General features: G+C 51.0%; 1 protein-coding gene across 1 annotated transcript; it reads left to right on the plus strand.

Annotated features, from left to right (window-relative positions):
• The first annotated feature begins 10,472 nt into the window (after positions 1-10,472).
• Positions 10,473-17,827, plus strand: LOC135571830 (BCL-6 corepressor-like). The gene is made up of 3 exons (XM_065018999.1): positions 10,473-10,648; positions 13,530-13,683; positions 16,533-17,827. The coding sequence occupies exon 3, from the start codon at positions 16,579-16,581 to the stop codon at positions 16,840-16,842; it is 264 nt and encodes an 87-aa protein (XP_064875071.1). The 5' UTR covers positions 10,473-10,648; positions 13,530-13,683; positions 16,533-16,578; the 3' UTR covers positions 16,843-17,827.
• Positions 17,828-23,300: the final 5,473 nt, after the last annotated feature.

The following is a 23,300-nucleotide window of genomic DNA, read 5'->3' on the forward strand; positions in this document are numbered from 1 at the left end:
TCTCTGCTCTGTCCCTGTTTATAGCTGTACCGTGTCTCTCTCTCTCTGCTCTGTCCCTGTTTATAGCTGTACCGTGTCTCTCTGCTCTGTCCCTGTTTATAGCTGTACCGTGTCTCTCTCTGCTCTGTCCCTGTTTATAGCTGTACCGTGTCTCTCTCTGCTCTGTCCCTGTTTTAGCTGTACCGTGTCTCCCTCTCTCTCTGTTTATCTCTCTCTGCTCTGTCCCTGTTTATAGCTGTACCGTGTCTCTCTCTGCTCTGTCCCTGTTTATAGCTGTACCGTGTCTCTCTCTTCTGCTCTGTCCCTGTTTGTCTCTCTCTCTCTGCTCTGTCCCTGTTTATAGCTGTACCGTGTCTCTCTCTCTGCTCTGTCCCTGTTTATAGCTGTACCGTGTCTCTCTCTGCTCTGTCCCTGTTTATAGCTGTACCTCTCTCTGCTCTGTCCCTGTTTATAGCTGTACCGTGTCTCTCTCTGCTCTGTCCCTGTTTATAGCTGTACCGTGTCTCTCTCTGCTCTGTCCCTGTTTATAGCTGTACCGTGTCTCTCTCTCTCTCTCTGCTCTGTCCCTGTTTATAGCTGTACCGTGTCTCTCTCTCTCTGCTCTGTCCCTGTTTATAGCTGTACCGTGTCTCTCTCTCTCTGCTCTGTCCCTGTTTATAGCTGTACCGTGTCTCTCTCTGCTCTGTCCCTGTTTATAGCTGTACCGTGTCTCTCTCTGCTCTGTCCCTGTTTATAGCTGTACCGTGTCTCTCTCTGCTCTGTCCCTGTTTATAGCTGTACCGTGTCTCTCTCTGCTCTGTCCCTGTTTATAGCTGTACCGTGTCTCTCTCTCTCTGCTCTGTCCCTGTTTATAGCTGTCTCTCTCTGCTCTGTCCCTGTTTATAGCTGTACCGTGTCTCTCTCTCTCTGCTCTGTCCCTGTTTATAGCTGTACCGTGTCTCTCTCTCTCTGCTCTGTCCCTGTTTATAGCTGTACCGTGTCTCTCTCTGCTCTGTCCCTGTTTATAGCTGTACCGTGTCTCTCTCTCTCTCTCTGCTCTGTCCCTGTTTATAGCTGTACCGTGTCTCTCTCTCTCTGCTCTGTCCCTGTTTATAGCTGTACCGTGTCTGTCCCTCTCGTGTCTCTCTGCTCTGTCCCTGTTTATAGCTGTACCGTGTCTCTCTCTCTCTGCTCTGTCCCTGTTTATAGCTGTACCGTGTCTCTCTCTGCTCTGTCCCTGTTTATAGCTGTACCGTGTCTCTCTCTCTCTGCTCTGTCCCTGTTTATAGCTGTACCGTGTCTCTCTCTCTCTCTCTCTGCTCTGTCCCTGTTTATAGCTGTACCGTGTCTCTCTCTGCTCTGTCCCTGTTTATAGCTGTACCGTGTCTCTGGCTGTACCGTGTCCCTCTCTCTCTGCTCTGTCCCTGTTTATAGCTGTACTCTCTGCTCTGTCCCGTCTCTCTCTCTGCTCTGTCCCTGTTTATAGCTGTACCGTGTCTCTCTCTCTCTCTGCTCTGTCCCTGTTTATAGCTGTACCGTGTCTCTCTCTGCTCTGTCCCTGTTTATAGCTGTACCGTGTCTCTCTCTGCTCTGTCCCTGTTTATAGCTGTACCGTGTCTCTCTCTGCTCTGTCCCTGTTTATAGCTGTACCGTGTCTCTCTCTGCTCTGTCCCTGTTTATAGCTGTACCGTGTCTCTCTCTGCTCTGTCCCTGTTTATAGCTGTACCGTGTCTCTCTCTGCTCTGTCCCTGCTCTGTCCCTGTTTCTCTGCTCTGTCCCTGTTTATAGCTGTACCGTGTCTCTCTCTGCTCTGTCCCTGTTTATAGCTGTACCGTGTCTCTCTCTCTGCTCTGTCCCTGTTTATAGCTGTACCGTGTCTCTCTCTGCTCTGTCCCTGTTTATAGCTGTACCGTGTCTCTCTCTCTCTCTGCTCTGTCCCTGTTTATAGCTTACCGTGTCTCTCTGCTCTGTCCCTGTTTATGCTGTCTCTCTCTCTGCTCTGTCCCTGTTTATAGCTGTACCGTGTCTCTCTCTCTGCTCTGTCCCTGTTTATAGCTGTACCGTGTCTCTCTCTCTCTCTCTGCTCTGTCCCTGTTTATAGCTGTACCGTGTCTCTCTCTCTCTGCTCTGTCCCTGTTTATAGCTGTACCGTGTCTCTCTCTCTCTCTCTCTGCTCTGTCCCTGTTTATAGCTGTACCGTGTCTCTCTCTGCTCTGTCCCTGTTTATAGCTGTACCGTGTCTCTCTCTGCTCTGTCCCTGTTTATAGCTGTACCGTGTCTCTCTCTCTGCTCTGTCCCTGTTTATAGCTGTACCGTGTCTCTCTGCTCTGTCCCTGTTTATAGCTGTACCGTGTCTCTCTCTGCTCTGTCCCTGTTTATAGCTGTACCGTGTCTCTCTCTCTCTGCTCTGTCCCTGTTTATAGCTGTACCGTGTCTCTCTCTCTGCTCTGTCCCTGTTTATAGCTGTACCGTGTCTCTCTCTCTCTCTCTGCTCTGTCCCTGTTTATAGCTGTACCGTGTCTCTCTCTGCTCTGTCCCTGTTTATGCTGTCTCTCTCTCTCTGCTCTGTCCCTGTTTATAGCTGTACCGTGTCTCTCTCTGCTCTGTCCCTGTTTTATACCGTGTCTCTCTCTCTCTGCTCTGTCCCTGTTTATAGCTGTACCGTCTCTCTCTCTGCTCTGTCCCTGTTTATAGCTGTACCGTGTCTCTCTCTCTCTGCTCTGTCCCTGTTTATAGCTGTACGTGTCTCTCTCTCTCTCCTGCTCTGTCCCTCTCTCTCTCTGCTCTGTCCCTGTTTATAGCTGTACCGTGTCTCTCTCTGTTCTGTCCCTGTTTATAGCTGTACCGTGTCTCTCTCTCTCTCTGTCCCTGTTTATAGCTGTACCGTGCCTCTCTCTCTCTGCTCTGTCCCTGTTTATAGCTGTACCGTGTCTCTGCTCTGTCCCTGTTTATAGCTGTCTGTCTCTCTGCTCTGTCCCTTTATAGCTGTACCGTGTCTCTCTCTGCTCTGTCCCTGTTTATAGCTGTACCGTGTCTCTCTCTCTGCTCTGTCCCTGTTTATAGCTGTACGTGTCTCGTGTCTCTCTCTGCTCTGTCCCTGTTTATAGCTGTACCGTGTCTCTCTCTCTGCTCTGTCCCTGTTTATAGCTGTACCGTGTTTCTCTCTCTCTCTGCTCTGTCCCTGTTTATAGCTGTACCGTGTCTCTCTCTCTGCTCTGTCCCTGTTTATAGCTGTACCGTGTCTCTCTCTGCTCTGTCCCTGTTTATAGCTACCGTGTCTCTGCTCTGTCCCTGTTTATAGCTGTACCGTGTCTCTCTCTGCTCTGTCCCTGTTTATAGCTGTACCGTGTCTCTCTCTCTCTCTCTGCTCTGTCCCTGTTTATAGCTGTACCGTGTCTCTCTCTCTCTGCTCTGTCCCTGTTTATAGCTGTACCGTGTCTCTCTCTCTGCTCTGTCCCTGTTTATAGCTGTACCGTGTCTCTCTCTCTCTGCTCTGTCCCTGTTTATAGCTGTACCGTGTCTCTCTCTCTCTCTCTCTGCTCTGTCCCTGTTTATAGCTGTACCGTGTCTCTCTCTCTGCTCTGTCCCTGTTTATAGCTGTACCGTGTCTCTCTCTGCTCTGTCCCTGTTTATAGCTGTCTGTCTCTCTCTCTCTGTCCCTGTTTATAGCTGTACCGTGTCTCTCTCTCTCTCTGCTCTGCTCTGTCCCTGTTTATAGCTGTACCGTGTCTCTCTCTGCTCTGTCCCTGTTTATAGCTGTACCGTGTCTCTCTCTCTCTGCTCTGTCCCTGTTTATAGCTGTACCGTGTCTCTCTCTCTGCTCTGTCCCTGTTTATAGCTGTACCGTGTCTCTCTCTGCTCTGTCCCTGTTTATAGCTGTCTGTCTCTCTCTCTGTCCCTGTTTATAGCTGTACCGTGTCTCTCTCTCTCTGCTCTGTCCCTGTTTATAGCTGTACCGTGTCTCTCTCTCTCTGCTCTGTCCCTGTTTATAGCTGTACCGTGTCTCTCTCTCTGCTCTGTCCCTGTTTATAGCTGTACCGTGTCTCTCTCTCTCTGCTCTGTCCCTGTTTATAGCTGTCCCTGTTTATAGCTGTCTCTCTCTGCTCTGTCCCTGTTTATAGCTGTACCGTGTCTCTCTCCTCTCTCTCTGCTCTGTCCCTGTTTATAGCTGTACCGTGTCTCTCTCTGCTCTGTCCCTGTTTATAGCTGTACCGTGTCTCTCTCTGCTCTGTCCCTGTTTATAGCTGTACCGTGTCTCTCTCTCTCTGCTCTGTCCCTGTTTATAGCTGTACCGTGTCTCTCTCTCTCTGCTCTGTCCCTGTTTATAGCTGTACCGTGTCTCTCTCTCTCTCTGCTCTGTCCCTGTTTATAGCTGTACCGTGTCTCTCTCTCTGCTCTGTCCCTGTTTATAGCTGTACCGTGTCTCTCTCTGCTCTGTCCCTGTTTATAGCTGTACCGTGTCTCTCTCTGCTCTGTCCCTGTTTATAGCTGTACCTCTCTCTCTCTGCTCTGTCCCTGTTTATAGCTGTCCCTGTGTCTCTCTCTGCTCTGTCCCTGTTTATAGCTGTACCGTGTCTCTCTCTCTCTCTCTGCTCTGTCCCTGTTTATAGCTGTACCGTGTCTCTCTCTGCTCTGTCCCTGTTTATAGCTGTACCGTGTCTCTCTCTCTCTGCTCTGTCCCTGTTTATAGCTGTACCGTGTCTCTCTCTCTGCTCTGTCCCTGTTTATAGCTGTACCGTGTCTCTCTCTCTGCTCTGTCCCTCTCTCTCTGCTCTGTCCCTGTTTATAGCTGTACCGTGTCTCTCTCTCTCTCTCTGCTCTGTCCCTGTTTATAGCTGTACCGTGTCTCTCTCTCTCTGCTCTGTCCCTGTTTATAGCTGTACCGTGTCTCTCTCTGCTCTGTCCCTGTTTATAGCTGTACCGTGTCTCTCTCTGCTCTGTCCCTCTCTCTCTCTCTGCTCTGTCCCTGTTTATAGCTGTACCGTGTCTCTCTCTGCTCTGTCCCTGTTTATAGCTGTACCGTGTCTCTCTCTCTCTGCTCTGTCCCTGTTTATAGCTGTACCGTGTCTCTGCTCTGTCCCTGTTTATAGCTGTACCGTGTCTCTCTCTCTGCTCTGTCCCTGTTTATAGCTGTACCGTGTCTCTCTCTCTCTCTGCTCTGTCCCTGTTTATAGCTGTACCGTGTCTCTCTCTGCTCTGTCCCTGTTTATAGCTGTACCGTGTCTCTCTCTGCTCTGTCCCTGTTTATAGCTGTACCGTGTCTCTCTCTGCTCTGTCCCTGTTTATAGCTGTACCGTGTCTCTCTCTCTGCTCTGTCCCTGTTTATAGCTGTACCGTGTCTCTCTCTGCTCTGTCCCTGTTTATAGCTGTACCGTGTCTCTCTCTCTCTCTCTGCTCTGTCCCTGTTTATAGCTGTACCGTGTCTCTCTCTGCTCTGTCCCTGTTTATAGCTGTACCGTGTCTCTCTCTCTGCTCTGTCCCTGTTTATAGCTGTACCGTGTCTCTCTCTGCTCTGTCCCTGTTTATAGCTGTACCGTGTCTCTCTCTGCTCTGTCCCGTGTCTCTCTCTCTCTGCTCTGTCCCTGTTTATAGCTGTACCGTGTCTCTCTCTCTGCTCTGTCCCTGTTTATAGCTGTACCGTGTCTCTCTCTCTCTCTGCTCTGTCCCTGTTTATAGCTGTACCGTGTCTCTCTCTCTCTGCTCTGTCCCTGTTTATAGCTGTACCGTGTCTCTCTCTCTGCTCTGTCCCTGTTTATAGCTGTACCGTGTCTCTCTCTCTGCTCTGTCCCTTATAGCTGTCCCTGTTTCTGCTCTGTCCCTGTTTATAGCTGTACCGTGTCTCTCTCTCTGCTCTGTCCCTGTTTATAGCTGTACCGTGTCTCTCTCTGCTCTGTCCCTGTTTATAGCTGTACCGTGTCTCTCTCTCTCTGCTCTGTCCCTGTTTATAGCTGTACGTGTCTCTCTCTCTCTCTGCTCTGTCCCTGTTTATAGCTGTACCGTGTCTCTCTCTGCTCTGTCCCTGTTTATAGCTAGCTGTCTGCTCTGTCCCTGTTTATAGCTCTCTGTCTCTCTCTCTGCTCTGTCCCTGTTTATAGCTGTACCGTGTCTCTCTCTCTGCTCTGTCCCTGTTTATAGCTGTACCGTGTCTCTCTCTCTGCTCTGTCCCTCTAGCTCTCTCTGCTCTGTCCCTGTTTATAGCTGTACCGTGTCTCTCTCTCTCTGCTCTGTCCCTGTTTATAGCTGTACCGTGTCTCTCTCTCTCTGCTCTGTCCCTGTTTATAGCTGTACCGTGTCTCTCTCTCTCTGCTCTGTCCCTGTTTATAGCTGTACCGTGTCTCTCTCTGCTCTGTCCCTGTTTATAGCTGTACCGTGTCTCTCTCTCTCTGCTCTGTCCCTGTTTATAGCTGTACCGTGTCTCTCTCTGCTCTGTCCCTGTTTATAGCTGTACCGTGTCTCTGTCTCTCTCTGCTCTGTCCCTGTTTATAGCTGTACCGTGTCTCTCTCTCTGCTCTGTCCCTGTTTATAGCTGTACTCTCTGCTCTGCTCGTGTCTCTCTCTGCTCTGTCCCTGTTTATAGCTGTACCGTGTCTCTCTCTCTCTCTGCTCTGTCCCTGTTTATAGCTGTCCCCGTGTCCCTCTCTCTCTGCTCTGTCCCTGTTTATAGCTGTGCTCTGCTCTGTCCCTGTCTGTTTATAGCTGTTTACCGTGTACCCCTCTCTCTCTGCTCTGTCCCTGTTTATAGCTGTACCGTGTCTCTCTCTCTCTCTGCTCTGTCCCTGTTTATAGCTGTACCGTGTCTCTCTCTGCTCTGTCCCTGTTTATAGCTGTCTCTCTGCTCTGTCCCTGTTTATAGCTCGTGTCTCTCTCTCTGCTCTGTCCCTGTTTATAGCTGTACCGTGTCTCTCTGCTCTGTCCCTGTTTATAGCTGTACCGTGTCTCTCTCTCTGCTCTGTCCCTGTTTATAGCTGTACCGTGTCTCTCTCTGCTCTGTCCCTGTTTATAGCTGTACCGTGTCTCTCTCTCTCTCTCTGCTCTGTCCCTGTTTATAGCTGTACCGTGTCTCTCTCTCTGCTCTCTGCTCTGTCCCTGTTTATAGCTGTACCGTGTCTCTCTCTGCTCTGTCCCTGTTTATAGCTGTACCGTGTCTGCTCTGTCTGCTCTGTCCCTGTTTATAGCTGTACCGTGTCTCTCTCTCTGCTCTGTCCCTGTTTATAGCTGTACCGTGTCTCTCTCTCTCTCTCTCTGCTCTGTCCCTGTTTATAGCTGTACTGTACCGTGTCTCTCTCTCTCTGCTCTGTCTGTCCCTGTTTATAGCTGTACCGTGTCTCTCTCTGCTCTGTCTGCTCTGTCCCTCCCTGTTTATAGCTGTACCGTGTCTCTCTCTCTGCTCTGTCCCTGCTCTGTCCCTGCTCTGTCCCTGTTTATAGCTGTACCGTGTCCCTCTCTCTGCTCTGTCTGTTTATGCTCTGTCCCTGTTTATAGCTGTACCGTGTCTCTCTCTCTCTGCTCTGTCCCTGTTTATAGCTGTACCGTGTCCGTGTCTCTCTCTCTGCTCTGTCCCTGTTTATAGCTGTACCGTGTCTCTCTCTGCTCTGTCCCTGTTTATAGCTGTACCGTGTCTCTCTCTGCTCTGTCCCTGTTTATAGCTGTACCGTGTCTCTCTCTGCTCTGTCCCTGTCTATCCCTGTTTATAGCTGTACCGTGTCTCTCTCTGCTCTGTCCTGTTTATAGCTGTACCTCTCTCTGCTCTGTCCCTGTTTATAGCTGTACCGTGTCTCTCTCTCTCTGCTCTGTCCCTGTTTATAGCTGTACCGTGTCTCTCTCTGCTCTGTCCCTGTTTATAGCTGTACCGTGTCTCTCTCTGCTCTGTCCCTGTTTATAGCTGTACCGTGTCTCTCTCTCTCTGCTCTGTCCCTGTTTATAGCTGTACCGTGTCTCTCTCTCTCTCTGCTCTGTCCCTGTTTATAGCTGTACCGTGTCTCTCTCTGCTCTGTCCCTGTTTATAGCTGCTCTACCGTGTCTCTCTCTCTCTGCTCTGTCCCTGTTTATAGCTGTACCGTGTCTCTCTCTCTGCTCTGTCCCTGTTTATAGCTGTACCGTGTCTCTCTCTCTCTGCTCTGTCCCTGTTTATAGCTGTACCGTGTCTCTCTCTGCTCTGTCCCTGTTTATAGCTGCTCTGTCCCTGTTTATAGCTGTCTCTCTCTCTGCTCTGTCCCTGTTTATAGCTGTACCGTGTCTCTCTCTCTCTGCTCTGTCCCTGTTTATAGCTGTACCGTGTCTCTCTGCTCTGCTCTGTCCCTGTTTATAGCTGTACCGTGTCTCTCTCTGCTCTGTCCCTGTTTATAGCTGTACCGTGTCTCTCTCTCTGCTCTGTCCCTGTTTATAGCTGTACCGTGTCTCTCTCTCTCTGCTCTGTCCCTGTTTATAGCTGTACCGTGTCTCTCTCTCTGCTCTGTCCCTGTTTATAGCTGTACCGTGTCTCTCTCTCTGCTCTGTCCCTGTTTATAGCTGTACCGTGTCTCTCTCTGCTCTGTCCCTGTTTATAGCTGTACCGTGTCTCTCTCTCTGCTCTGTCCCTGTTTATAGCTGTACCGTGTCTCTCTCTCTGCTCTGTCCCTGTTTATAGCTGTACCGTGTCTCTCTCTCTGCTCTGTCCCTGTTTATAGCTGTACCGTGTCTCTCTCTGCTCTGTCCCTGTTTATAGCTGTACCGTGTCTCTCTCTGCTCTGTCCCTGTTTATAGCTGTACCGTGTCTCTCTCTCTCTGCTCTGTCCCTGTTTATAGCTGTACCGTGTCTCTCTCTCTCTGCTCTGTCCCTGTTTATAGCTGTACCGTGTCTCTCTCTCTCTGCTCTGTCCCTGTTTATAGCTGTACCGTGTCTCTCTCTGCTCTGTCCCTGTTTATAGCTGTACCGTGTCTCTCTCTGCTCTGTCCCTGTTTATAGCTGTACCGTGTCTCTCTCTCTGCTCTGTCCCTGTTTATAGCTGTACCGTGTCTCTCTCTCTGCTCTGTCCCTGTTTATAGCTGTACCGTGTCTCTCTCTCTCTCTCTGCTCTGTCCCTGTTTATAGCTGTACCGTGTCTCTCTCTCTCTGCTCTGTCCCTGTTTATAGCTGTACCGTGTCTCTCTCTCTCTGCTCTGTCCCTGTTTATAGCTGTACCGTGTCTCTCTCTCTCTCTCTGCTCTGTCCCTGTTTATAGCTGTACCGTGTCTCTCTCTGCTCTGTCCCTGTTTATAGCTGTACCGTGTCTCTCTCTCTCTGCTCTGTCCCTGTTTATAGCTGTACCGTGTCTCTCTCTCTCTGCTCTGTCCCTGTTTATAGCTGTACTCTCTCTCTCTGCTCTGTCCCTGTTTATAGCTGTACCGTGTCTCTCTCTCTCTCTCTCTGCTCTGTCCCTGTTTATAGCTGTACCGTGTCTCTCTCTCTCTGCTCTGTCCCTGTTTATAGCTGTACCGTGTCTCTCTCTCTCTCTGCTCTGTCCCTGTTTATAGCTGTACCGTGTCTCTCTCTGCTCTGTCCCTGTTTATAGCTGTACCGTGTCTCTCTCTCTGCTCTGTCCCTGTTTATAGCTGTACCGTGTCTCTCTCTCTCTGCTCTGTCCCTGTTTATAGCTGTACCGTGTCTCTCTCTCTGCTCTGTCCCTGTTTATAGCTGTACCGTGTCTCTCTCTGCTCTGTCCCTGTTTATAGCTGTACCGTGTCTCTCTCTGCTCTGTCCCTGTTTATAGCTGTACCGTGTCTCTCTCTCTCTGCTCTGTCCCTGTTTATAGCTGTACCGTGTCTCTCTCTCTCTGCTCTGTCCCTGTTTATAGCTGTACCGTGTCTCTCTGCTCTGTCCCTGTTTATAGCTGTCGTGTCTCTCTCTCTCTGCTCTGTCCCTGTTTATAGCTGTACCGTGTCTCTCTCTCTCTCTCTGCTCTGTCCCTGTTTATAGCTGTACCGTGTCTCTCTCTCTGCTCTGTCCCTGTTTATAGCTGTACCGTGTCTCTCTCTGCTCTGTCCCTGTTTATAGCTGTACCGTGTCTCTCTCTCTGCTCTGTCCCTGTTTATAGCTGTCTCTCCGTGTTTATAGCTCGTGTCTCTCTCTGCTCTGTCCCTGTTTATAGCTGTACCGTGTCTCTCTCTCTGCTCTGTCCCTGTTTATAGCTGTACCGTGTCTCTCTCTGCTCTGTCCCTGTTTATAGCTGTACCGTGTCTCTCTCTCTGCTCTGTCCCTGTTTATAGCTGTACCGTGTGTCTCTCTCTGCTCTGTCCCTGTTTATAGCTCTCTGCTCTGTCCCTGTTTATAGCTGTACCGTGTCTCTCTCTGCTCTGTCCCTGTTTATAGCTGTACCGTGTCTCTCTCTCTGCTCTGTCCCTGTTTATAGCTGTACCGTGTCTCTCTCTCTGCTCTGTCCCTGTTTATAGCTGTACCTGTGTCTCTCTCTGCTCTGTCCCTGTTTATAGCTGTACCGTGTCTCTCTGCTCTGTCCCTGTTTCCCTGTTTATAGCTGTACCGTGTCTCTCTCTGCTCTGTCCCTGTTTATAGCTGTACCGTGTCTCTCTCTGCTCTGTCCATGTTTATAGCTGTACCGTGTCTCTGTCTCTCTAGAGTATTTTTCCGACCTGAAGGGACGTGAAGACACTGACGAAGGCATCTACTGGGAGTTTTACGGCAGCGCCGTGTGTGGTGAGTACACACACACACACACACACACACACACACACACACACACACACACACAGGAGAAGAGAGGGAGAGAAAGGAGCAGCAGGAAGAAGACAGAGAAAGACCCTCAGGTAAATCTCTGTGGGAGTCTTCTCGGAGGAGACCAGCATTGATTCAGAAGGACAACATCAGAAAAAGAGAACAGTGGTTTCTCTTGTATCCGATAGATTTCCCCTCCCAGCTACGGAGCGAGCTACGCTTTTGTGCCTACCTCCCTCCTGCCTCCCTACTCTCCTGCCTCCCTTCTCTCCTGTCTACCTCACTCCCTCCTGCCTCCCTACTCTCCTGCCTCCCTACTCTCCTGCCTACCTCCCTCCTGCCTCCATACTCTCCTGCCTCCATACTCTCCTGCCTCCCTACTCTCCTGCCTCCCTACTCTCCTGCCTACCTCCCCTTCTGCCTCCCTACTCTCCTGCCTCCCTACTCTCCTGCCTACCTCCCCTCCTGCCTACCTTCCCCTCCTGCCTCCCTACTCTCCTGCCTCCCTACTCTCCTGCCTACCTCCCCTCCTGCCTCCCTACTCTCCTGCCTCCCTACTCTCTCCTGCCTCCCTACTCTCCTGCCTCCCTACTCTCCTGCCTGCCTCCTGCCTACCTCCACTCCCGCTATCCTCCTCTCTACACTCCCGCTATCCTCCTCTCTCCACTCCCTCTATCCTCCCTCTCTCCACTCCTGCTATCCTCCTCTCTCCACCCCTCCCTCTATCCTCCTCTCCCACTCCCTATCCTCCTCTCTCCACTCCCTCTATCCTCCTCTCCCACTCCCGCTATCCTCCCTCTCTCCACTCCCGCTATCCTCCTCTCTCCACTCCCGCTATCCTCCTCTCTCCACTCCCTCTATCCTCCTCTCTCCACTCCCGCTATCCTCCTCTCTCCACTCCCTCTATCCTCCTCTCTCCACTCCCGCTATCCTCCTCTCTCCACTCCCTCCTCTATCCTCCTCTCCACTCTACTCTCCTCCTCCTCTCTCCACTCCCGCTATCCTCCCTCTCTCCACTCCCTCTATCCTCCTCTCTCCACTCCCGCTATCCTCCTCTCTCCACTCCCTCTATCCTCCTCCTCTCTCCACTCCCGCTATCCTCCTCTCTCCACTCCCTCTATCCTCCTCTCTCCACTCCCCTCCTCCATCCTCCTCTCTCCACTCCCGCTATCCTCCTCTCTCCACTCCCGCTATCCTCCTCTCTCCACTCCCGCTCTCCTCCCTCTCTCAACTCCGGCTATCCTCCTCTCTCCACTCCCGCTATCCTCCTCTCTCCACTCCCTCTATCCTCCCTCTCCACTCCCCTATCCTCCTCTCTCCACTCCCGCTATCCTCCTCTCTCCACCCTCCCTCTCTCCACTCCTATCCTCTCTCCACTCCCGCTATCCTCCTCTCTCCACTCCCGCTATCCTCCTCTCTCCACTCCCTCTATCCTCCTCTCTCCACTCCCTCTCCATCCCTCCTCCTCTCTCCACTCCCGCTATCCTCCTCTCTCCACTCCCGCCATCCTCCTCTCTCCACTCCCCGCTATCCTCCTCTCTCCACTCCCGCTATCCTCCTCTCCACTCCCGCTATCCTCCTCTCTCCACTATCCCCTCTCTCCACTCCCTCTATCCTCCTCTCTCCACTCCCCTATCCTCCTCTCTCCACTCCCTCTATCCTCCTCTCTCCACTCCCTCTATCCTCCTCTCTCCACCCCTCTATCCTCCTCTCTCCACTCCCGCTATCCTCTTCTCTCCACTCCCGCTATCCTCCTCTCTCCACTCCCGCTATCCTCCTCTCCACCCTCTATCCTCCTCTCTCCACTCCCTCTATCCTCCCTCTCTCCACTCCTCTATCCTCCTCTCTCCACTCCCTCTATCTCCTCTCTCCACTCCTCTATCCTCCTCTCTCCACTCCCTCTATCCTCCTCTCTCCACTCCCGCTATCCTCCTCTCTCCACTCCCGCTATCCTCCTCTCTCCACTCCTCTATCCTCTCCAGTCCTGGAATCACAGGAATGTGAGGCATGAGGGTCTATTAGAGACCCACGACAAACTACCAATTAATCCCCCTTTCCCTCCTCCTCTGCTCACTCCCTCCTTTCCTCCCCTCATCCCCTCCCTTTCTCTGAATTGTCCCTCAGACCACAGCCACCCCCCCCGTGTTAGAACAGCAGGGAGAGGGTGGACTTCCAGCTGGAGAGGACAGAGAACTGTATTACATTCCTGCATCATAATCATAATTCATCTTTCTCTGTGATTTGAGTGTCACCGGTGACAACTTTGTGGAAATTCTTCAAGGACGTTTCAAATGTTGCCTAATGGACAATGCTAATATTTCATCCCCTCTTCCCGCAAGAAAACAGCTAGATATTACATGCTAATACCACCCCTAGTCCTGTGAAGGCAGAAGTGGATGAAGTGGGGGTGGACGGCTGCTAGGATCTCTCCACACCTGCATTATTCAACACACTGATACACACACACCCTGCGGTCGGTTCGGTGGGCTGAGTGGAGCTGGGCGCCCCAGGGCAACACCTGGCTGCTTCATGCTATCATTGGAGGGAGGAGGGGGGGGTCAGCCAGCCAGCCAGCAGTACAATGCTCTGACTGTGCCTGTTTGACGAGGCTGACCTTATCTGCCACAGGCATTTATCTCCAGCTCAACCCTGGCTGTGTGTGTTGTGGGGGGTGATGCAGGTGTAGACAGTCATGTGCGTTTCATTTGGAATGTTTGTATGTGCCCACCTGTTTGAGTTCTGTCACCTGACCTGTGTAGTACTCACCTGTCATCACCACTGATGCAGAATAGTGTTGTAACAGTGTGTTTGGTCATCTCTACAGAATAGTGTTGTAACTGTGTGTGTGTGTGTGTGTGTGCAGAGTCAGGTGAGGACCCAGCAGCCTATGACATCCTGGCTAACCCCCCAGGCCCAGGAGAGGAGGAGGAGGAGGACACGAGGCAGGGCTTTGAGTTTGAGTTCTCTGACCGACCCCTCCTGCCCTGCTACAACATTCAGCTCTCCCTCTCACAGGGGTAAGTGTCTGTGTGTCATTATAGGCCCCAGAAATAACATTTTCCCTTCCGGTTCTGACTATAGTTTTGAATCGGTTTCTGTCCTGCAGTAAGCAAAATAATGAGCTTTAGTCTGTCCACCTGTGACCACCCATTACATTACAGTATTGTCACGGTTACCCAGCCACATTATAGCAGTGTTGTTGTTCTCACCAGTAACCCTACACTTCACTGCATGTTGGGTTCCCTCCATCCATCCGTCCCTCCTCTCCCCGTTCCAGTGTGTTATTAAGCAGACGAGAGGAGGGATCATTATGATCAGGGTATCGATAAAGTCATTAGTCACACCGACCTGGGGGAGGGAGGGGGGAGGGTCATTAGTCACACCGACCTGGGGGAGGGAGGGGGGTGGGTCATTAGTCACACCGACCTGGCGGAGGGAGGAGTCATTAACCAGGGGCTCGCCACAGGAGGAAATGATTTATGTGGAGGGAAGAAGGTAAACTAGTAGAAGCAGAGCTCTTTAATACTGTGGGTTGCTTTGATATGAGGGAGGAGAAACATTAGGGGGTTGGAGAGAAGGAGAGGAACAGAGAGGGTGGGTAAAGAGACAGAGAGGAGGTTGGATAGAGGATTTTAGAGAGAACGATTGGAGGATTGATAGGATGGTAGAGAGAGAGAGAGAGGAGATTTGATAGGATGGTATAGAGAGAGAGGAGATTTGATAGGATGGTGAGAGAGAGAGAGAGAGAGAGAGAGAGAGAGAGAGAGAGGAGATTTGATAGGATGGTAGAGAGAGAGAGGAGATTTGATAGGATGGTAGAGAGGAGATTTGATAGGATTGTAGAAAGGAGATTTGATAGAAGGATGGTAGAGAGAGAGGATGAGGTTTTTTAGGATGGTAGAGAGAGAGAGGGGTTTGATAGGATGGTTGAGAGAGAGAGGAGATTTGATAGGATGGTAGAGAGAGAGAGGAGATTTGACAGGATGGTAGAGAGAGAGAGGTTTGATAGGATGGTAGAGAGAGAGAGAGAGGTTTGATAGGATGGTAGAGAGAGAGAGAGAGGTTTTTAGGATGGTAGAGAGAGAGAGGGGTTTGATAGGATGGTAGAGCGAGAGAGAGAGAGAGAGAGAGGTTTGATGAGAGAGAGAGAGAGGTTTGATAGGATGGTAGAGCGAGAGAGAGGTTTGATAAGATGGTAGAGAGAGAGAGAGAGGTTTGATAGGATGGTAGAGAGAGAGAGGAGGTTTGGTAGAAGGATGGTAGAGAGAGAGGATGAGGTTTTTTAGGATGGTAGAGAGAGAGAGGGGTTTGATAGGATGGTAGAGAGAGAGAGAGGGTTTGATAGGATGGTAGAGAGAGAGAGGAGGTTTGATAGGATGGTAGAGAGAGAGAGGGGTTTGATAGGATGGTAGAGAGAGAGAGGGGTTTGATAGGATGGTAGAGAGAGAGAGGAGTTTGATAGGATGGTAGAGAGAGAGAGGGGTTTGATAGGATGGTAGAGAGAGAAAAGGGGTTTGATAGGATGGTAGGGAGAGAGAGGAGAGAGAGAGGAGATTTGACAGGATGGTAGAGAGAGAGTGGTTTGATAGGATGGTAGAGAGAGAGAGAGAGAGGTTTTTTAGGATGGTAGAGAGAGAGAGAGAGGTTTGATGGGATGGTAGAGAGAGAGAGAGGAGGTTTGGTAGAAGGATGGTAGAGAGAGGAGGTTTGGTAGAAGGATGGTAGAGAGAGAGAGGTTTGATAGGATGGTAGAGGGAGAGAGGTTTGATAGGATGGTAGAGAGAGAGAGAGAGGTTTGATAGGATGGTAGAGAGAGAGGAGGTTTGGTAGAAGGATGGTAGAGAGAGGATGTTTTTTAGGATGGTAGAGAGAAATATAGAGAAGATGGAGATTGACGCTACGCAGCACGGCAGGCTGCCGTTAGCCGGAGACTTTAGCCGGAGACGTGTGTGAATGCAGACAGCGCTAATTGCCTCCCACACCGTTTTCCTCCCGGCCTCGTCACTCACCCTCTCTTCCTCCCCTACCTCTCATTCTCTCCCTCTTGGCTGCAGCGCACTGTTCTGTGTAATCTTCAGTCTGAGCACCGCTCTCTCTCTCTCTCTCCATCTCTCAGCGGAGCTCCCCTCCCCCACTCTTTCTTTCGCTCTCGTTCTCTCTTTCCTCTTGTCTCTCTCTCTCTCCATCTCTCAGCGGAGCTCCCCTCCCCCACTCTTTCTTTCTCTCTCGCTCTGCTCTCGTTCTCTCTCTCCTCTTGTCTCTCTCTCTCTGCTCTCATTCTCTCTCTCCTCTTGTCTCTCTCTCTGCTCTCGTTCTCTCTCCTCTTGTCTCTCTCTCTGCTCTCGTTCTCTCTCTCCTCTTGTCTCTCTCGGCTCGCTCTGCTCTTCTGGCTGATGCAGTATTAATGGATCTCCTGGGCTGTGAGGCCGGCCTGCGCTCTCTCTCACTCACACATACACACACACACACACACACACACGGAGGCTCGGCAGCGCTTGCATTTACACTCCTCTCCCCATTCAGCTGCTCCCCAGCCGCAGCGCTACACAGCTAACCATTTCAAGTGCTATCGATTGAACAGCGCCTGTTGTTCGTCACCTACCCGTGTGTGTGTGTGTGTGGGGGTTACACACATCCATTCTCACATAAGGATTATTCACACACCAACTGAATTCACAGAGCGCCCCCAGAAAAGCCTTTGTGTTTGTATGTGTGTGACAGATGTTGAAAACCCCAACCACGGTGCTACAGCCCATAATTACAGCTAGTGTTGAAAAGCTGGAGCCACTGGTGTCACATCACAAGTGTAGAGCCGTGCTAACCCGTTCCCTCTCTCCCTCTTCTTCTCTCTCTTTAACCATCTCAGTCCCAGAAACTGGCTGCTCCTATCAGACGTCCTGAAGAGACTCAGAATGTCCTCCAGGGCGTTCAGGGCAGCCTTCGCCCATCTGGAGGTAGCAACCATCGCCGAGGCAGAGTTCTACAAGCAGGCGTCACTGTCGCAGCTCTTCTCGTGCCCCGACGAGCTCGCCGCCTTCCTCCCCGACAGCAAGGAGCTGCTGGACCTGGTTGAGACCAGCTCGGAGCTGGCTGCGCTGCTGGGCTCCTCGCTAGAGTGTTTGGACAGCCGATGGGAGCCCAAAGGGGCCCGGGTCAAAGCTAAAGCCCACTCGTGACCCTGAGATACACACACAGAGGGTGACTCTCAATAATATCTACTTTCTCCTGAAGTGGACACTCCTTCACTAGTTCCCACAAATCTGGTGCAGTTATTTGGCTAGTGGTAGTTTTCCACCATGTTTCTTATACCAGTCCTTTCCTTTCAAATCGGTGAAGGGAAGTGAACACTTTGGGAGGAAGGAGAGAGTATTGGGACGTAGCCAACACACACACATGCTCCATGTGTACGTTCCCATGCCCTGTGAGGACTGGACGTTGAATACTGGACAGTATCCCTTCAAAGAGGAAACAGACCCCAGCGCCACACAAAACTGCATTTTTTAAATAAATATATTATATATGTGTACATTAACAGCCGATTTTATTTGTTCTATATATATATATGTATGTATATCCATACTGTATATCTGCTGCTTTGGTTGTCATGTTGTGGTCATGTTGTGGGTTTTGACACTGTTTGGGTTGACTAGGCTAGTGAACAGGTCAGGAGCAATGTGAGTCGAATGTGGACCTCTGAGGTAAAGGTTATTGTTTGACTTTGGATCATGGCAGTGCACTTGATTTGAGCTTTACCGACCCATTGGACTTTGATAGATATATATATATATATATAGAGGTGAACTGTGACAAAAACATTTTAGCACTCATGGCTCATCCCAAAGATTTGGGGATTTTATTTTCAACATTGTCTAAAAACCTAGCTTTATTTGTCTTTTATTTATGACAATGAGGAATTAAGATATTTGATGTGGGTTTTTTGTAAAATATAAATGTAAGATACTACAAGACATTTCAATTGAAGAGTGAGATTCCTGCTTGAACTTGTAAATAAGATGACCATTTCAGTAACTGTTTTTCTGACTGGGGTGTTTGATTTGTTTGTTTTGGCAATGTAAGTGTTTAAACTTTGTAATTAAATACACTTATTTGTATTTATATTTTACAAAAAAGTTCATTTAAATAAATCGCAATAAAAGTGAACCATTATCGTATTTTATTAATCTAGATCATTTCCATTTTTAGGTTTGTGAAATTCTGAAATTTTCCCAAAATTCCCAGTTTTTCCAGAAATTCTGGTTGTAGGATTCTTCCCTTGTCCGGGACTTTTCTAACCAGGACTATGGAAAAACACCGTTTGTCACCTATTTCATTTGGTCTGAAAAATATTTTACTATTCACTTTTGCCACTATGAATAACCTACTTCTCAATTTTGGATAATCTAGTCTAGAAATACAGTGCTCCCACACAGCTTTCACAGTTTTTTCTCTTGCAGTCGGCTCGGTGGTTTGTGTGTGTATTGAATCCTGGTTTTAACTTGCCACGCTGGCTCTCGCGTTCCGCTCCGCTCTCAGGGCACTATACTTTCCATCCTTGTTGATCTTGTTTTAGAAAGAGGAAGAGGATGTGATTTGTTGCCAGGAGGAATATTTTGGTTCGAGTCAAATGTAGGCTAACCCTTGTCCCCAGGATCCCAAACGCTTACATTTTCACTACGCCCTTCCCCTCACACACACAGTTCTCTGTAGTTAAGTAGAAAAGTCCGTCAGAATGTGGGGGGCAAATATGACCTATTTTATTATTCCGTGGTTGTCGTTCGCCTTGAAATAGCGAAATATGAATGATCTGTGTGGTGTGCTGCTTGTCATATCTGCTGGTTTGTGTTCGCGTAATATCCAGATTGGTGTTTTACAAAGACATGCAGGCTAACAAACACCGCCAACAAATTGACACAATCTACCCCTGCATAGCAGCGCCTGACTATCCGCAGGAAAACCTGTTTGCGCCAGATGCATGTTGTTTAATCTGTTGTCCTTTTCTAGCTCATCAAAATGAACCTCTGTCGGTCTTGTTGATTTACCTCGGGTGTTTCATGTCCTAAGTATAAGGATATGAAAGTATCCCCTAGGCAACACACGTTTCCCCCGTCATATTTGATTTGATTTCCTAAAATAATGACTTTCCTATGTATAGCCCTTTATTCGTGTGCTAGCATGGTCCGATAAAGTATGCCTATTTGAAATGTAGGCTAGCGCCTATATCCAAAATCAGCCATCAATATTAGAAATAATCCAACCGTTTTTTGATGTAGGCTAACCTGATCAATTAAGCAAACCGGTAACGTTTTCTCTTCTGCCACACCAATTAGCGAGGTTTGGCTAGATTTTCCCTCTCCTTGTCTTTTTTTGGAGTGAAACGTGTGTAGGCTACTTAATTAAAAAACTATAAATTACATTAGTGGGGTAATTATTTCCTTCCCGTCCTCAGATTGGTGCTACCACGTGGGCTAATCCCCCGTGTATCTATTCGCTGTGACATTAGAGGCTCTGGAGCGCGGAGGGGCGTGTGGAGAGGGGGAGAGAGATAAAGGAAGCCTTGGCGGCAGTACCCGGGCGCATCTGTTGAGAGGCGGAGGGAGGGGGACCTGCACGCTCTCTACATACATTTTTTTACTGCTGTCATAAAGACGTGCGCGCGCACACATTCTCGAACCTAGGCGTGTATACAGTATTTATGTGCATGTGTCTGTCAAGGGGGAGGTCGGGCTGTGTGAGTAAAGTGCTTGTAGCGGAGACGCGCAGATTCTAGTTTGGGCAGGAAGAGGGGGAAAAAACTTTCAGGTGGATTAAATAACCTCGAAACTAATAAATTCAGCGGAGGCCTTTCAGGACGCTACGCAATGCGGTGCCGAAGCACCAGGCCTTCAGAGAGAGAGGGAGTACGAAGCGGGGCTAAGGTGTTTGCAATCAATCTCAGACTAAAGCGGGGGAGGGAGCCTCACTGAAGGGATCGCATTATTCTGCTCTACAAAGGAAATCGGAGAGTGCCGTCTCTAGGGGCCCTTGGCTGCATATTATAAGAGAGACAGAGAAGCAGAAAGAGAGGGATTCTGAAGTGTAGTGTGAATTGTGTGTGTGTGTGTGTGGGGGGGGGGGGGGGGTCTTGTCTCACACCCCTAGTGTGCATCTCCATGATTTAGCTGCCAGATACTAAACTGACATTAATACCATACATGGCTTAACCTATAGAATGATATCCAATCCACAAATTGACCTCTGGAAGTCTAGAATCTTTATGACTTACCAATTGATATTCACACCCTTCCACACACATTGTCGAACATAGAGGGTAGGCTAGGGTGTGAGACAGAAGGCTTTACGTATGGCTACGTACACACACACACACACACACACACACACACACATCACTGCTCTCTCTGGTAGCTAACAGCTACCATCTGCTCCCCCTAACAGATATGAGAACGGGAGAGGACTGGATGGGAGAGGTCTAGAGGAGTGGACAGGAGAGGACGGGATGGGAGAGGTCTAGAGGAGTGGACAGGAGAGGACTGGATGGGAGAGGTCTAGAGGAGTGGACAGGAGAGGACTGGATGGGAGAGGTCTAGAGGAGTGGACAGGAGAGGAGAGGTCTAGAGGAGTGGAGAGGACGGGATGGGAGAGGTCTAGAGGAGTGGACAGGAGAGGACTGGATGGGAGAGGTCTAGAGGAGTGGACAGGAGAGGAGAGGACTGGATGGGAGAGGTCTAGAGGAGTGGACAGGAGAGGAGAGGTCTAGAGGAGTGGAGAGGAGAGGACGGGATGGGAGAGGTCTAGAGGAGTGGACAGGAGAGGAGAGAATGGGATGGGAGAGGTCTAGAGGAGTGGACAGGAGAGGAGAGGTCTAGAGGAGTGGACAGGAGAGGAGAGGACTGGATGGGAGAAGTCTAGAGGAGTGGACAGGAGAGGAGAGGACTGGATGGGAGAGGTCTAGAGGAATGGACAGGAGATGAGTGGTCTAGAGGAGTGGAGAGGAGAGGACGGGATGGGAGAGGTCTAGAGGAGTGGACAGGAGAGGAGAGGACTGGATGGGAGAGGTCTAGAGGAGTGGACAGGAGAGGAGTGGTCTAGAGGAGTGGAGAGGAGAGGACGGGATGGGAGAGGTCTAGAGGAGTGGACAGGAGAGGAGAGGACTGGATGGGAGAGGTCTAGAGGAGTGGACAGGAGAGGAGTGGTCTAGAGGAGTGGAGAGGAGAGGACGGGATGGGAGAGGTCTAGAGGAGTGGACAGGAGAGGAGAGGACTGGATGGGAGAGGTCTAGAGGAGTGGACAGGAGAGGAGAGGACTGGATGGGAGAGGTCTAGAGGAGTGGACAGGAGAGGAGTGGTCTAGAGGAGTGGAGACGAGAGGACGGGATGGGAGAGGTCTAGAGGAGTGGACAGGAGAGGAGAGGACTGGATGGGAGAGGTCTAGAGGAGTGGACAGGAGAGGAGAGGACTGGATGGGAGAGGTCTAGAGGAATGGACAGGAGAGGAGTGGTCTAGAGGAGTGGAGAGGAGAGGACGGGATGGGAGAGGTCTAGAGGAGTGGACAGGAGAGGAGAGGACTGGATGGGAGAGGTCTAGAGGAGTGGACAGGAGAGGAGAGGACTGGATGGGAGAGGTCTAGAGGAATGGACAGAAGAGGAGAGGTCTAGAGGAGTGGAGAGGAGAGGACGGGATGGGAGAGGTCTAGAGGAGTGAAGAGGAGAGGACGGGATGGGAGAGGTCTAGAGGAGTGGACAGGAGAGGACGGGATGGGAGAGGTCTAGAGGAGTGGACAGGAGGGGACGGTATGGGAGAGGTCTAGAGGAGTGGACAGGAGAGGAGAGAACGGGATGGGAGAGGTCTAGAGGAGTGGACAGGAGAGGAGAGGACGGGATGGGAGAGGTCTAGAGGAGTGGAGAGGAGAGGACTGGATGGGAGAGGTCTAGAGGAGTGGAGAGGTGAGGACGGGATGGGAGAGGTCTAGAGGAGAGGAGAGAACGTAATGGGAGAGGTCTAGAGGAGTGGACAGGAGAGAGAGGACGGGATGGGAGAGGTCTAGAGGAGTGGACAGGAGAGGAGAGAACGGGATGGGAGAGGTCTAGAGGAGTGGAGAGGAGAGGACTGGATGGGAGAGGTCTAGAGGAGTGGAGAGGTGAGGACGGGATGGGAGAGGTCTAGAGGAGAGGAGAGAACGTAATGGGAGAGGTCTAGAGGAGTGGACAGGAGAGGAGAGGACGGGATGGGAGAGGTCTAGAGGAGTGGAGAGGAGAGGACGGGATGGGAGAGGTCTAGAGGAGTGGAGAGGAGAGGAGAGGTCTAGAGGAGTGGACAGGAGAGGAGAGGACTGGATGGGAGAAGTCTAGAGGAGTGGACAGGAGAGGAGAGGTCTAGAGGAATGGACAGGAGATGAGTGGTCTAGAGGAGTGGAGAGGAGAGGACGGGATGGGAGAGGTCTAGAGGAGTGGACAGGAGAGGAGAGGACTGGATGGGAGAGGTCTAGAGGAGTGGACAGGAGAGGAGTGGTCTAGAGGAGTGGAGAGGAGAGGACGGGATGGGAGAGGTCTAGAGGAGTGGACAGGAGAGGAGAGGACTGGATGGGAGAGGTCTAGAGGAGTGGACAGGAGAGGAGAGGACTGGATGGGAGAGGTCTAGAGGAGTGGACAGGAGAGGAGTGGTCTAGAGGAGTGGAGAGGAGAGGACGGGATGGGAGAGGTCTAGAGGAGTGGACAGGAGAGGCGTGGTCTAGAGGAGTGGAGAGGAGAGGACGGGATGGGAGAGGTCTAGAGGAGTGGACAGGAGAGGAGAGGACTGGATGGGAGAGGTCTAGAGGAGTGGACAGGAGAGGAGAGGACTGGATGGGAGAGGTCTAGAGGAATGGACAGGAGAGGAGTGGTCTAGAGGAGTGGAGAGGAGAGGACGGGATGGGAGAGGTCTAGAGGAGTGGACAGGAGAGGAGAGGACTGGATGGGAGAGGAGAGGACTGGATGGGAGAGGTCTAGAGGAATGGACAGAAGAGGAGAGGTCTAGAGGAGTGGAGAGGAGAGGACGGGATGGGAGAGGTCTAGAGGAGTGGAGAGGAGAGGACGGGATGGGAGAGGTCTAGAGGAGTGGACAGGAGAGGACGGGATGGGAGAGGTCTAGAGGAGTGGACGGGAGGGGACGGTATGGGAGAGGTCTAGAGGAGTGGACAGGAGAGGAGAGAACGGGATGGGAGAGGTCTAGAGGAGTGGACAGGAGAGGAGAGGACGGGATGGGAGAGGTCTAGAGGAGTGGAGAGGAGAGGACTGGATGGGAGAGGTCTAGAGGAGTGGAGAGGTGAGGGCGGGATGGGAGAGGTCTAGAGGAGAGGAGAGAACGTAATGGGAGAGGTCTAGAGGAGTGGACAGGAGAGGAGAGGACGGGATGGGAGAGGTCTAGAGGAGTGGACAGGAGAGGAGAGAACGGGATGGGAGAGGTCTAGAGGAGTGGAGAGGAGAGGACTGGATGGGAGAGGTCTAGAGGAGTGGAGAGGTGAGGACGGGATGGGAGAGGTCTAGAGGAGAGGAGAGAACGTAATGGGAGAGGTCTAGAGGAGTGGACAGGAGAGGAGAGGACGGGATGGGAGAGGTCTAGAGGAGTGGAGAGGAGAGGACGGGATGGGAGAGGTCTAGAGG

This window comes from Oncorhynchus nerka, linkage group LG5, assembly GCF_034236695.1.
Source record: "Oncorhynchus nerka isolate Pitt River linkage group LG5, Oner_Uvic_2.0, whole genome shotgun sequence".
In the NCBI taxonomy this organism is placed as follows: Eukaryota; Metazoa; Chordata; class Actinopteri; order Salmoniformes; family Salmonidae; genus Oncorhynchus; species Oncorhynchus nerka.

What these genes read in the sequence shown, in the direction of transcription:
- LOC135571830 (XM_065018999.1), top strand. Translation starts at nt 16,579, where the DNA reads ATGTCCTCCAGGGCGTTCAGGGCAGCCTTCGCCCATCTGGAGGTAGCA.